Source organism: Ptychodera flava, chromosome 19, assembly GCF_041260155.1.
Source record: "Ptychodera flava strain L36383 chromosome 19, AS_Pfla_20210202, whole genome shotgun sequence".
Lineage (NCBI taxonomy): Eukaryota > Metazoa > Hemichordata > Enteropneusta > Ptychoderidae > Ptychodera > Ptychodera flava.
In genome coordinates, this window is record NC_091946.1 from 25,510,498 (window position 1) to 25,526,987 (window position 16,490).

General features: G+C 40.1%; 1 protein-coding gene across 1 annotated transcript in view; it reads left to right on the forward strand.

Annotated features, from left to right (window-relative positions):
* LOC139119069 (uncharacterized) overlaps positions 1-16,490 on the forward strand; it is a 37,343-nt gene that overhangs the window by 3,830 nt on the left and 17,023 nt on the right. Inside the window, exon 2 of the mRNA XM_070682691.1 lies at positions 1,839-1,872. Within this exon, the coding sequence (XP_070538792.1) occupies positions 1,839-1,872 (34 nt within the window). The remainder of the gene's footprint in view (positions 1-1,838; positions 1,873-16,490) is intronic.

Below are 16,490 nucleotides of genomic sequence, written 5' to 3' on the forward strand. Positions count from 1 at the left end.
GAGCCTCGTAACAGGGCAGAAGCTGCAACTGTTAATGATTACTGCAGCAATATATCTATGCAATGTAACAACTACAGTTTCTTGCTGTCTCCCTACAGCATCTCAAACACACAATATTTAGTTTGTCGACAAAGCCTGTATATATAAATATAAATATGTATTTTGTGATAATTTAATTGGATTCCAGACTGACAGTCAGTTGTCAGTGATACAAATGCATGGTACACATACATAGGCTGTGATAGCGAGCTGAATACTGGACAATTCAACATGCTGTAGGGAGTAGAACTAGAAGAAGAACGCAGTTGTAAAACTGAACAAAAATATTGCCAACATTATCAAAGTTAATACAGCTACTGCCTACGGGTAGTGTCACTATCAGATACTACCATGCTACTGCAGTGTCACTGTCACTGCATACCTAAACAGTGACAGAGACAGCTCTGACTCTAATGTACATGGTAGTTGAAGAAGAGTTTTGGTCAAATGACACTCATGACAGTGAAACTCACTTGTACACAAGATCAGGCCAGAGAGCAACACATGGAAGAAAACATAGAAATGTTTGAATTCTGGCATATGAGAATAATCAAATATTAAAGAAAAAAGATGGGGTCACCATGCTTGATTTTCTAAATTTTCAAACTCTTATTATAAAATGATACAGAAGTAAAACTTTGAATAGTAAAGACTAAAAGAAAAAAGATGTGACCAAATGGAATTATTTATTTTTTAACCAAATTTGTAATTATCACACCCCAAATTTCAGAGATTAAAATATTTATTTGATGGAATATTTTAATCTTCCGGTATTGTCAATTTTGAGTAGCATCTAATTCATATAGGTCTTGTAGTTTTGAAACAATTTTTTGGTAGGTCACTGTGCAATACGGTAATTAGCCAGAATTCACAATTTTCCTACTCTCTCATGATTGCATTTTGTGTGCTCTTCAACAGGAGCAATTGACCTGGCCAGAGTTTGATTAACTCAAGTTGGCTTTTAGACCAATAAATCTGAAAAATTCACTTATGCATTTAAAGAATTTGCCTTGGGAATATGACTATACAAAGTGCTAATACAGGTAGGCCTAATGTTGAACACCTGTGAGCAGAACGGCGCAATACATGTTATTTTTTCTGCGCTCACATCCTTTACAAATATGCGGGCCTGTGATAGTTGGGGGGGGGACTTGAAAAATTTTGACCATATAGAGGGGGGGCATTTGAAAATTTTTTAGGGTACATAGGGGGGGATCTGAAAAAAAATAAGATTTCAATCGAGATTCCTCCAGCCCCCCCCCCCCTAATCGTTATTTGTGAACGCAGCCTAACGTTCTGATTCGCAGGTTACTTTATCACAGCGCCACCAACGTTCAGTAGTATATTATCCAATCCATACCATTTTTTGCTTCTCAGTCTGTACCTCCGTGTCGTTGACAGTCGGTGACGTGCTTTTGCATGCCCATCCATCTGGCTGCACGTCTGTCTGTCATGTCTGACCGTAGACCCATCCGCCGGTATAGCAAGTAATTGCCCTCACCTGTTCAGCCCTTTCTCTGTAAGCAGATCCACAATTACTATTAATAACAATGGGTTTGGGCCAAACCATAGCGGTGGCAGGGTTTTATTTCTATCAAGTTTTATATACGGAGGTGTCGAACAACTTCGTTACGCACAAAGACATTTGCGGCAAAACAAAAATTGTTTTCCCCTCACAAACCATAGACTTTTCGTCGGGTCAATGCATAAGCCTTTGAGTTTATGTTGTTGTGATTCGAACAAAGAGTAATCTGGACTACTTTTTTACTTGAAATTATTTTTTTCTTTTGATATTTCAGTCTGCAAATCAACTGACAGAAGACCACATCGCTGGTAAGTAGAGATCACCATGACACTGTAATGACGTCACACGTTGTCCATTTCTTTTCGACAGAAAAAAGGTGCCCTCGTATTTGCGGATGGACTTTTATGTCTTGTGTGTCATGAATTCTCGATCGCCCTTGCTCTAAAGGAAGGCAAAATGCAACGCTGTGGCGTGGGTGCTGGATAGCTCTGAGGTGTTCGGCTGTATCTCAGTCCCTCGCTGTGGTAGGGGGACTGTGGCTGCAGCAAGGAAGGAGTTACGTAAGAAGTACACACCAGCCTCGGCGACCCACTCTCATCGTTTCCCAGCTGTAACCGCAGGGGTTCGAGGCTTGGAGACTGTCCTGCAGTAACTGCCTTAACGTCAAACTGCACCTGTTGAGATACCAAGTCTCAGTGTGAGACAAAAACCTTGAATTATTCGGCGCTATACGCCTTCAACGTTGACTTTCTTTTTTGGAGGTTCAAGGTTGTATGCGCCTCGAAATTGAAAGACTTGAAATTTTTCTTTATATTTAAGCAAAGAAATTTAAATAATTTTCTGCCGATATCAAACATAAAAATCAGAGGTAATCTTACAAAATTTGCTACCGGAGAAACAAGTTACCACTTTTTTACAGACACTTGAAATTCAAAATGGTTGCCATCCCTGTGTTGTCTCTAAGGGAAAAATTAAATTTTCGATTTTCACAAAATTCGGCCAGTGAACACTTTATTTATTCTATGAGCTTCAAAATGAGCCCCCAAAATCATTGACCAAAAAGGTATTGTAGAGGTTTTAAAGTCCAAATATCTGTCCACGAGTCGCACTTTGCCTTAAACTTTGGCCCTATATTGCTCGTTCGCCTTGAAAGAGCGCCGTTTCGTATACATACTGACATAAAACGTATCAGAATGCGGAACAGCACTGTCTCTCTTCAGAAGTATATTACATGTATTGTCCGTGAACTCTCAGGATGAACCTTTCACCCTATGACGTCACATATCCATCTAAAATAAGAACTGCACGTGGTCAAATTATCGACGCCTAGTGTATTTTGTTCACTTCACACTATATACCTTAAATTAGTCCAGCTCCACCGTAAGGGGCGTTGTAGGGCTTAAAACTAGGAGAAGCTTTGGCTCAACAGTACAGAACACCCTCTTCAAGACTCGGATTTCGTTTTCAAAAAGGTTTACACAAAGCTGAGCATTTGTCTTTGTTCGTAGATATTTCTCTTGCGTGTAAAAACAGAATCATCCAGTTTTTTTGTTATATTTTAATTTCTTTCGATTGCGCACGCGTTACTACGATGAAAACTGGTGTACTCCTTACTGAGCAGAGAAAAGCGTATAAATTACATATGAAACTGTCGAAAATTTGACACAGTGATAATTTGACAATTGTGATTTGAAATGCGTTAACTCATAAGAGTCACTAATTTAATTTAAAGTCGATATAACCGTAACTAGAGCCGCAAATTTCTGTCACAATGCTCGTCAAAATAACTAACTTTTTTAACATAACCTTGTTGTATAAACAAGTCACTATCTATGATAAGATTCGACTTCAGCAGAGAAAAATGGAGTTGAAAGGACGGAAAAATTAACGTGCTGTTCAAAGTTCTTAGACTCTGTATTGGATGTTATCTCCATAGACATTATGGTTAGCGCTCCGATGGCACCATTCTCAGTCTCAAGGCCCATACGCGGTTTTTTCCTTCCCCACTATTCCTGTAATTTTCCTGAACGGTTTACTGCCAGAATGCCATCGCTGGGTTTAGAGAGCGACTTGTTTAGCAGTAGAACTTTGATTTTTTCTCGGTTGCGGATCAGTGTCCAAGTGGAGTCAACTGAGATTGTACAACGGATCTGCCACTGCGGAAGGATAATGAACCAATATAATATCGCATCAAATCATATCATACATATCATATCATACCATACCATATCATATCATATCATATCATATCATATCATATCATATCATATCATATCATATCATATCATATCATATCATATCATATCATATCATATCTATCATGTCATATCATGTCATGTTATCATTTAACATAACTTCACAGCAAGTCACATCATATCAAATCATAAATATCCTATCATATAATATCATATGATATAATACGATATGATATCATATCATGTCATATAATACCATACCATACCATACCATACCATATCATATCATATCATATCATATCATATCATATCATATCATATCATATCATATCATATCATATCATATCATATCATATCATCATTTAACATAACTTCACAGCAAGTCACATCATATCAAATCATAAATATCCTATCATATAATATCATATGATATGATATCATATCATGTCATATAAAACCATACCATATCATATCATATCATATCATATCATATCATATCATATCATATCATATCATGTTATCATTTAACATAACTTCACAGAAAGTCACATCATATCATATCATACATATCCTATCATATGATATCATATGATATGATATGATATGACATCATATCATGTCATATAATGTCATATCATATCATATCATATCATATCATATCATATCATATCATATCGCATCATATTATATCATATTTAATTGCAAGGAGATTGGTGATGAATCAGAGTGAGTAAAGAAAACGTGGACAACTGGGATGAAGTAAGAATTTTACACCCATTTTATTCATTTATCTACATGAAGCGAAGGAAAAATTAACCATCCATGTAACTAAAGTGTGACCCTGACCTATATATGAACTCACGCACGCGCAGCAGTGCATTGTCCTGAACTAAGCGGGCCTGCTGAGCATGTTATACACGTTCCGAAGGTGTACGGGAAATTCCGTGTGAGTCATCACCATCAAACTAGCCTATATAAAGGAGCTTTTTTTTACCCCCGTTGTCAGTCAGTCGCGGAGTCTAGCTGATGTTGAACACGAAGTTAACTAAATTTCATATCCATTCAATCCATAATGTCTTAAGTATCTTTCCAGAGGTGGACTAAATCCTTCTTGTTTTTGAATTTCTAGCGCCTGATGAAATATGTTCTGAATAAGTTCTGACCCCGGAGCCTCCTCGTTCCGAAGGGTTGCACCTTTTCTTGTATTTGTGTAAGCAGCTGTTTATATTGAACGTAATAATGTTTATACTTCTCTCTTCTTTTTGATACTCCCGTTTTCCCTTGTATTACATCAATAACAACACCTGGTATAGGAGTTAAAGCTAAAAGAACTGGAACTGTAGGAATTGCCGCTATTACAGCAGAACTTACAAGAATTCCCTTAGTAATATTGAGAGCCATATCAATTCGACCCATTAATTTATAACTTCGTCGATATGCAGCACTTGTTCTTTCTATGTAATCAGCCAATTGTTCAACGCTTTCAACAACTGAGATGTGCATTTTTTACTGTATATGTAAGGGATGATAAAAAATAATTGTAGTAATATAGAAATACAATATGGCAGAAGGAGGAGAAGATATACCACTCCAGGATTTCGATGATGCAAATTTAAATGATGATGACGCTACTGCTGAAACATTCTTTATAGACGATGATAATGCCCTTGCAGAAGCCGATCCTTTCCAGGCTGGCTCACGCGATAGCCCGCAGGTGGGTCGTTTGGATGAACTTAGAGTAGGAAGCAAAATATATAAGGTTAGACAATTCTTAGACTATAATAAAATTACTGATCCGGATGCACTAAATATATTGGCTACGGAATCTGAGATTAGGGATGGAAAGCTGTATTATAAAAACCTCAAGCTGTCTAAAGATAGAGGAGGTGGATTTTATAAGCTGTCCACATTAAAGAGAATAGAAGGAGGACATGAATTTGTGAGAGAAGTATTCGAAGACCACTCAAGCGCAGAGCCCGAATATGTGAAACGTGAATTGCATTCTGAAGATGTGAGAAAAGATAAAATACCGGCTGAGAAGATGACGCCAGAAGACATGGGTGTATACAAAGATGAACTGACATTCTTACGGCAAGATGCTTCCGGTAATGCAGATAAAATACAAGCTTTTGAAAATAAAATCGAACAATGGAACAATCTAAACCCTGAATATAGAGCTTTTGTTGATGAATTAAAGATGGCAAATATGCGTCTTGATGAGCTTTACAGTGAAAAAGATAAAATTATGTCAGAGCAGACAGAACTTACACCTGAACTCAGAACAAGACTAGCTAAAATTAATGATCGAATTGAAGTACAACATGATATGATCAGTGGGGCACGTGAAAGACTGGCTACGACTAGGTCTCTTCGTGATGTAATTTCTGATCCAGAATTATCACTGAGACTGAAGCTGACAGAATTATTTAAACGAAATGGTATAACAATCGCTGCAATACTGACTGCCCTTGGAATGACAATATCAACAATTGCCCTGGCTGTAACTAGAGGAGGAGGGGGAGGAGGAGGAGCAGGGGGAGCAGGAACTGGAGCAAACGCAGGAGGTTCAGGTCCGCCCAAAGTATATACAAAAGCGAAAGAAATTGTAAAGCAATTTGGCGAATGGTTAAAAACCTTGGCCGCAAAAAGTGCTGCTGCAATACCAGGTTTAATCGGCTCCCTCGTCAGTTTTCTATTAAAAACAGCAGGATCGGTGGTCGGATTTGTTGGAGAACAGCTATGGATATTTTTAACTGGATTAACATTAGTCATTATAAATAAAATTATGTATTAATATGGCATCAACATGTTTGGTGAAAAGAATATTGCAAAGTTTCTTTCCAAAAATAAAGACCTGTTTGGTTTCTCCTGTCGAATTGGAATGGTGCAAACTCCGACGAGTAAATCGACATATACTTCGAGCAAATCCAGGTGTCCGACTCAAAGATGATAATCTATATCATAACATTTTAGCTTTCGTGAAGGAATGTCAGAAGACTAACTTCTTTAAGCGACTAGAATTCATAGCTGTATTCCAGGATACTGAGGATGACCAAGAGGCTCATCATCTCCAAGAATATTGGGTTCTTCGATTGATTCGCGACACAGGTAATCGATTTATCTTTCAGCAGACGGAAATATTTATGTAAAGATGTGATTTTTTCTTCTAAGTCATTATATACACGAAGTGAAATGTAAGATGTGATTTATTTTCTTTTTTTTCTTCTACTATATACATTACACGAAAATGGGGTACGATAGAACATTATCACCGACTTTCACCAACCGAATACCGAATGGAACAAAGTCAGAAAGAACTCATCACGTGATTGCTCATAATCCAAGTGAGGCAGATCCAGGCCAGACACTTATCATACGATGTCCGAAGTTAGAAAGCGGAGTACTCTTAGTTCCAGATACTTTCGACCTGGTTTTTGATCTCGAAGTAATGGGAGGTGGAACTACCCGTGTAGTACAAAATGTTGCAAAAAATTTGGTGGAGAGTATGAAACTCACATTTGAGGGCCAGGCACTTTCCGATTTGAGTAAATATAACCTCATTGAATGCTATCGTGATCTCTTCAAACATAAAAAGGAGAGATCGAACATGACACTGTACGGAATTCAGAACGAAAATCTAAGAAAATTGAGAAGTGGCGCGGCCGATGCAGATGCCGCCGTCGTGGACGATAATTTACTTTTTGACACATATAAAACAAAATATGCTATTCGTCTCACTCATCCCCTCATAACAGGTCATGGAGTTGCATATCCAAAAGCGTTAGGGAGTCATATTGAATGGGAAATTACGTTGGCACCCGCCCCCAATTACTTGTTAGTAATAAACTGATTACAACCAATTATAAATTAAAAAACATTCAAATGGAATACGAAACAATTTCTGACCTCAATCTCGCGAGGTCAACTGCTGGTTATTACAACGGTGGAAAAAGTTACCTTTACGAGCATATACATTATTTTAGAAAAATCCCATTCAAAGAATCGGACACGGTTATCAATGAAAATATAAATGTACCACGACGTAGCATTAGAGGTATCGCTATACTCTTCACTAAAAATCAGAATCAGTCAGAACTGAACAGTGAACTTTTCTTTAACCCATCCATTGAATCTGTGTCTGTAATGATTGAAGGCATTGCAAATAAAGTGTACGCTCAGAAGATGATACCAAGACAATTTTGGCGAGAGGTGCGACGGTATTTTGCTGAAGATAAAGATTGGTGTGAAATTGATATAGATGAGGCCGATTATTTGAAGAATAAATTCTGTCTGTTTATCGATCTGCGTAGTTTTAAAGATATTGAGTTTCATGGAAATGGTTTAAAAGTAATGAACACAAAGGACGGAATTCAACTTGAGATCCTGAAGAAAGATACCGCGTGGGGTGGCGATGACGCTCACAATGATAATATATTTGCCCACATTTATGTTATCAGTGATGCCCTGGTCTCTATTGAAAATAGTAGATTAAAGTCTTTACATTTTAAACCCGTCGTCCGTCCTATCGGCCATGTTTCTGCCACCATTCACCCGTGTCTGGATTATATAGCTGCACACGTTTGATATCATTTGGCGCCATCATGATTTTACTACGCTTTTCACTACGGATTTCTCCAGCCTTTTTCCGTACAAACTGTACAAACTGTGCCGGCTCGGGCTCCTTCCCAGTTTCAACAGATCTTTATAATCTTCAAAGTTCAAATGTTTTCTAACACAACATCTTTCACCCCTTTATTTTTTTTCGTCTCCGAAGTTGGAGTTCGAAAAGCATACACTTTCGAGCGTATGCCGACAAAATCAAGAATAGGTTCACCATTCAACTCATCTTTAAATTTACCTATCACTTTTTTATTAATCTTCGGAAAGTTGGGGGCCACCATGGGACCGCTCATCCCACTAGTATCATATATAGACTTCTCACCATTCTTTTCAACATCTTCTCGGACTATATCATTGAAAGTTACGTCCGGGTCCGGGTCCGGGATCGGTACACTGTAAACAAAACTGTCAGTATCCATGTAGGCTAATCGTATTCCAGGGAACTGGACCCGAAAGTAATTGTAATGCGCCTCATACATTAGCAGCTTAGAAAGTTCCAGTACTGCGGCGCCGATGAAAACTGGTTTTACATATCTATGCTCATCCGTTTTCAGTTCCAGTAGGGCACTGTCGCAGGAATCGCCATCCTCTTCGGAAGTTATGAAAGTTATATGTTTCATCTTTGGATTATACTTCTGAATCTTTTTACGTCCACTATCCTGCCCCTATCGAACGGTTCCAGTCCGAAACAAATTTAAAGTCTCTGTACTTTCGAACATCTTCTATTGTCTTACCGAACATTGCATTATTCATCAGCTTATAGAAATTCTTTTCAAAATCTGTCCTCCCCTTTGCCCTCATTTTAGTGTTAAAGTCGATATATTTCGCGAGACATGGAGCTTCATCGAAAGCAAGCACCCGATAAATCTTTTTCAATCTCATTCCCATCCGAAGATAGAATTCCAGCAACTTGTAGTGTAAGACATAGGACTCTCTATCCATCACACTTGTAATCAGTCGACCGCCCTGCCTCGGAAATTCATAGTGATGCGGTGCTAATGGCAAATCGCTGTGTTCTTCATGTAATTCGGCTGGGTATTCTAAGTCTACTTCTAGAAAACTTGGTGGAAAGGTGGAACCAGGTCCCCACGCTCCGCCAGCTCCGCCCCCCGCTCCCCCCTCGGCGGCCCATTCCTCCCACTCTTCCATCGTCATCCAATGAAGTCCGCCCGTAGGCATTGCCTGACTCATTGCCCAGCCGTAGAGATTGTTTGCATCGAGATATTTTATTTCGGTCACACGGCTTCTCTGGATCGTAATTCCCGCCAGCTCCGCCGGCGACGGCCGGATGATTTGTCTGTAAATAATGAATATTACACTGGCTGATACCCCTCGTATTCCCGTTGTACGAAAGTCATCTGCTCAGCATCTTGAATGAGTTTAAACTTATTACCCGTGTAAAGTAACATAGCATCCCATGTCAAGCCGGGCGCTGACATATAGTGGCTGGATCTAACTTGTACGCTTCTAAACATGTGTCACGGAAATTTTCAAATATATTTGCAAGAAGTAGAACGTCAGTCTCACAATAGAATTCCATATAATCACGAATCGTCTTACATCCAACTTCGTCCCATACTCTTAATGCATGTTCGTAATCAGACTCAGAAATCCCCTCTTCCGTCAATTCGCTATAAAATTCCCCCCTCTCCGGGAGCTCACCCTCTCTAATCTGTCAACCGAGTCTAAATATTCGTAGGGGAAGAAACCTTTCGCCCTTTGAATGTCCGGGTACGAAAGTGGGGCCGCTGTCCATCCGTGGTCCGGCACAGTTTTTGCCAACTTCGCCAATGACCCCATCATCAGCTGAGCACTGTCCATAAACTTTATAGAAAAGAAACGTCTCTTTATCTCCCTCTTCCCTCCGGCAACAACAATTGAGCCACTAAAAATAAATGTTTTCGAGAGACCCATAATTCCACCATTGCTCGTCTTAGCTATTAATTTGGCTCTTGTCCGGACCTCATCTATTTCATGTAACTTTTTCAAAATAAAAGAACCATCGTATCCCTTGAGGTTGTGAAAGTAGATAGGAATGGTTCTCGACGGCGGCATCCTTCGCAATAGAAGGTCGCCTCCTCCTTCACTACTCGGTATCCTGCCGGCTCTCCACATGCAATACAGACTGGATCACATCCGTCGCGCCGGTAATTAGAAGGATCCCTCATCGGTATTATTTTCCAATAATACGATTTCGAATAATACTCGGCCCGTTCTTTCATATCCTTTAGAAAGTCTGTAACACAGGAGAGACCTGTGAATGTTCTTTTACCATAAACAGTGGGTCGGCCCGGGCCTCGTTCCGAAGGTCCCCACCCCCGTTCCACCATAACATACGAAAGACAAATTGGAATGTGTCGGCCAGTCCCCTTCTCAATAATTGCCTCAGTATCTGCATAGACGACGTAGGGGAGAAGGACCTTCTTCCGATGTCCTTCGAATTGACACACTTCCTTAGGAAAAACTGGCTGGGCAGTGTCTGTTCCACAGTACACCTGATGTATTTCTAATTCTTCTGTTGACTTAAAACCTCTTTTACAAACCATACAAATACACTTCTGTCTGCGCTCATTCTTTCGATTAGTACGAGAATTACGAAGGCGATTTACCGCAGTAATTGGTATGAAGTGGCAACTGTCGGCGTCTTCGCCAACTATCAGTAAGATATTTGCTATTTGATTCCTATCACCTTCGGAACGGCTCGCCTTCCCCTATCGGACGGTTCCGTCAGGGGCTCCGCTACAGCTACTATATAACACATTTATTCCGGACGGATCGGGATCATTCTCGTAGATCTGAAATACTTGAAGTTTGACGCTCGGATTTTGCTGCTCGAAGCGCCTGAATACAGTCAGATCGGCGGGCGTGGGCGTGGGTATTCCCTCCCAACAGTAGTCAGCAATAAATGGGGCGTACGTATTCCATTTTCTCCTTACCTGACCACATTTCTTTTCACGAAACTCGGGATCGCTCAACTTTATACTTGCTACGACGGCATACTGAAAACAATTCTCGACCCCCGGCGGTAGAATAAGATCGCTAACACAATGTTTATTTTTTAACCATCCAGGAAGTTGGACTGCGCCAGCCCAGCCCCGAGTAAAACTTCTACTAGAATTACTTCAAAATTAAGTATCTCCTCGAGAACGAGACCAGAACCCTCAACATTTTCAATTGTATCAAGCATACGATCGTAGCGATCTATTAATTGTTGCCCCACATCCGATCCCGATCCTCTTACATCTTTTGTGTATGTATCATTTAATTTAACATACAATGAACGCGGTTGTGTATTACCAGTTTTCGGATCCGATAATTTGACTTCCATTTCAGTAAAACAGAGTACATCTTTCGTTCCGAATGGACCATACCTTCAATATCCACCAGCTCCCCGATATCCTTGACTCGCTTGACTTCAGGAAATTTTTTTTGTAAAACTGCTCCCTTGAATGCTGTATGTAAACTGGCCATCTTTATGATATATACTATCCTAAAATTTTTTAAAAATGAAAAAATAATTATTCTATGATAGGTCATCAAAATCCACTATAATATTTTTGGCAGCATTTATTTGTTTATATATCTCACCTAATCTTTCTAAGTCGACTAGTTCTTCCACATCTTGAATTTCTGGTTTATTAGGCGCAGCACAAAATATTAATCTCTCAACAGTGAAAGAAAGAGCACGCTTACTTAAGCGCGGTTTAAATGCTAAGAATTCTATCTTACTACCTTTTCGGATATTACGAGGTACAATAGCAGGATTTTCTCGGACTGGCAATGGACTCACTGTTTTAAAACCGCAGTCAATTTCTTGAACCATATCAATACATGTAGCGAAATCGTGATTTCTCCCTCTCCTCTCCCTCTTTTAAACTGAAATTTAAAATACGCCACTGGCTGAGGCCCCTCGCTCCCTCGCTTCTGATACACTTTAGATGGATTGTAAAATCCGCAGGAATTCGTTCCGATAGGATTCTTGGAGTGAGCGGCCAGGCTTAGAGCATAACTTTTAGCAGTAGATGCATCGAAACTTTCACCTAGGGTACGGAATATTATTAAATCAGTAAACTTTTGAAGACTCAGTTGCCAACTGACACACACCCCATCACATGTAGCTGGATCACCTCCCGAACCATATTTAGGTCCGATGTTGAAAACTACTTCTAGCTCACTGTCTACGTATATGAAAGGATCTACATATTCACCAAATACTAATTTGCCTCCATCATCAATTTTGATGTTTTCTCCGGTTTCAAGTATTTTTATTGCATCTGAAATAGAAAGGATTGTCATTGTCTTATCGTATATATCTTAATAAAAAAATATTTTAAAAAAATTTCTATGATATAGTATCCCCCAAAATGTCATACATATTCATAAATGGACCAACTGGAAGTGGTAAGAGTTACGATGCAGTAAATTTGGATCCGTATCACGTACCAGAATTTGACACTAGTTTTTCCAGCAACATTGCCGACTTTTATAATGGGCGGTCCCCACGTTTCGATTGCCGATTTTCAGAATCAGTTTATAGAACATACTCTTAGTTTACAATGTCAGGCTGGGAGAGGAGGAGGTTCCTCCTCCCCCCTCCCTTCAGAACAATACATTATTTGTGACTCTTCCATAATTCAACATCTGACTTTTTCTCGAATCCGGGGCGTTTCCACGGAGTGGGAAGAAAAAAAGATTGTTTCTAGAGCATTTGACCATTTACCACAGTTTCATTATCATATTCAAAGATATGCCTTGGGATTATTGCAGGCGGAATTTTTGACTCGAGCCAGGTCGTACGAAATAGCCGCCTTAGAAGAACTAGAGAGATTCACAATAAGTTCAAACAGACTTTCTTAGAAATTTGCCACGACTACAGACTTCCATGTTTGGTAATTCGGAACGCTCTTACCCCCCTCGTTCTCAAGAATATACTTAATCCAACAATTGATACCGAGACAGTCGGACCAGTAGAATATCCACGAGCTTTTGACTTTGGAATTGCATGGGGCAGCTCACGCGATAGCGGCAGCCAGGGATTTTTAATAGACGGTTTTCCGGAGGAGGAACTTGAAAAAGCGTACTTCCCACCTGGTCAAGAACAACTAGAACAACCTCGAGTCTCACTAAAGAACCTACACAAACTTCTTAACGCTTGTGAATCTGTGTGTGCTTATAATGCTTCGTTTGACCTACGAGCACTTGACATTATGAAACCCTACGGTTCTGTAACACCGGACTTTGAAGTTACTTGTCTATGGCTCATGTCAGTTGTGTACATTATACTTCAACCAGAACTTATCGATAAAGCTGAACAAGGGGGACTCGAAAGAACGGACTGTGGTAACATGAGAAGTCGTTTTGAAGATCTTGCAAACTTAATATGTGCCTCCGGAGGAACCGAGGGGCCCCCACCTCATCCACATACGGCCGAAAAAGATGCAGTAAGTGAACATTACTTACGACAGTACATGATAAATACTTGGCCAGGTGGGGGGTGGAAGTGGGGTGGTAAACTGACACTTTCGGCTTTCAAGAAATTAAGACTTTTTCCATGGTACTTATTGAATAACTTTCGTAAATACTTACGTTAGTACTTACGTAGTACTTGACAAGTACCATGGACAGGAACTTACGTAGTACTTGACTAGTACCAGCACAGGAACTTACGAAGTTCTAATAACATTTTCCTCTGGCTCCCAACTATTGAAACTTTCTGGATAACCTTTCCATTTTATCAGATAATATTTCTTTCCTCTAATTTTTTTCGTCTTCAAAATTCGTTCTACTCTGTACAGCTCGTCGCGTTCTGAAGGTGCGCTCTGAAGTTCATCAGAATAGAAAGTGCCGAGTATTTCCTCTCCATTCAGATCTTTTATTTTGTAAACTGGTGGTGTTCCCAAGCCAGCTGCGTACACAACTTTTGAAACTACGAAAATCTCCTCTGTCCAATTTGGTAAATATCCTTTCTTGAAAGTGGTCTTGTATTTTGTAATTCGGACACGTTCTCCCGGCTTGAATTCAGGGTTGGCTCCCCGGCTGCCAACTCAGGACCGAATAGTGTATAAAATGCCTGCCAATCGTTCTCCTCTGTTACGTCCCTGGGTTTCATTTTGATACTTCCGTGTACGGTGTTATTGTAATTCTCAGAAGGTGTGGTAGAATAGAAAGCCATTCACGTGTCTGTCTGTATGTAAAGTATTTCCACATCATCGTCTTAAGGTCCGATTAAAACGTTCAACAACGCTAGCTTTTTTGTCACTGTAGGTGTGAAACCAGTGAATTCCCACCTCCTCCAACCACCCCTGCATTTTTCGGTTAGTAAATTCCCGCCCCTCATCTGTCTGAAGTTTGTCGGGCCTTCTCCCGGATTTCTTAATCACGTCTTGTAGCGCCTGTAACGTATCATCAGCCGTTTTTGACTGTATCGGCCTGGCCCATGCGTATTTACTGAGTACATCGATTACTGTTAGCATGTATCGAATGTTTTGATTCTCTTTTGCGAATGGGGAGGGAATTCCACGAGATCCGCTTCCACTGGAGAGTCTATCGATGTTACAAAACGCGCCGGCCGCCCGAAGCACCCCACGAGTACGAGGTACCGGTTTATGTAGATTATAAGTTAGCTGAGTTTTTAACCACTCCTGCACCTCTTTCTTGGTCACTTTCAGTCCGCTGGCCCGTGCTGCGTCATACAATTTTGTACACCTCCAAAACCAGTTTTCGGGTTGTAATATAATTCTCTAAGAGTGCCTTCGGCTTCCATAATTGCTATATTATACGAAAAATTTTATGTCGTACGGAGGGCATCTATATAGTACCAAAATCGGCGGCCACCGGACCCTCTATAAATCTCATACTATACGGATGCCGTAAACGAAATACTAGTTTACTGAATGGCCTACTTTTCAATTGCTTGATTAGGCCCACGGCTTCCCGTTCTGACACCTCCATTCCATATTCTTTTATAATAGTTTTGTTGTCTATCTTGTTCGGTGTGTAAAATAGTACTAACATCTGTATGTTTTCCCTGAATGGTTTACTAATACTAGTATATTGTTGAGTCAGAACCCAGACAGATAATCCGTCATGTCTTGCGCTGAAACCAAGTTGGACTAAAACGTTACTGCGCTTCTTCATATCTTTGGACGAGGCGCAGTCATCGAGGATTATTAAAGTGTTCGTTCCAGCCCATTCTTTATGCACGTAGGTTAATGTATCATCCACTGCATCGAGTCCGACTGGAAATATAAACACATTATCATCGGTGAAAATGAATCTTCTATTATACGCTTTATTATTCATGAATGTTGGGCAAATGAATATCACATATTCGAATTTCCTTAAGTACGGACCGGTGAGGAGGTCCAACATAAATTCTGTTTTGCCAGAATATGTCGGTCCAGTTATAATCATGTTGAATGGTGGGGTTACGTATATTGACATTTCCTCTGGATCTATATACTGTAAATTAATGAATCTCTTCTTAAGTTACTGGTTCGAGTTAGATGAAACCCAGTCACATCGACAGCATCTGAATGAACTATATAGTTAGTGACTTTATTCCAGTACCTACAATAGTAATGAATATTGCTAAAGATAACAAACCAATTTTACCATATTCGTGAATAGGGTCTACGCTGGTCGTGGATGCTGCCCGTTCCGGGGAGGGGAGGGGAGGGGACCGAATCCGAGTCGTGTCATTGTGAGGTGACTCTCCGGGCTCGTCTTGCCACTTCACAGGATCCCTCCCCTCCATCTCGTGTACAGCACTTTCTCGAACTTCCGTGTTTATATCACCGTTCACCCCGAAGGACATAGATTCTGTTGCGTATTGCAATTCATTATTATAACCCGAGATTGCCGGGCCCGAAAGGATGACCATCTCAGACGGTAAGAGAAGTAAATTGGGAGAAACTGCCATATCAAGTTTGACACCAGTATTCATTATTGTGTCTTGATATCGCCTATAACTGATTACTTTGTCGTATTACGAATTTCATCTTCGAGGAGAACGCCGAATTCTTTTCTTACTTGCTCTGCGCTGCCAGTATCACCCACTATGGTACTGCGAATATTTGCTTGTGCGCCGAGTATGCAATATACGTAGGCTT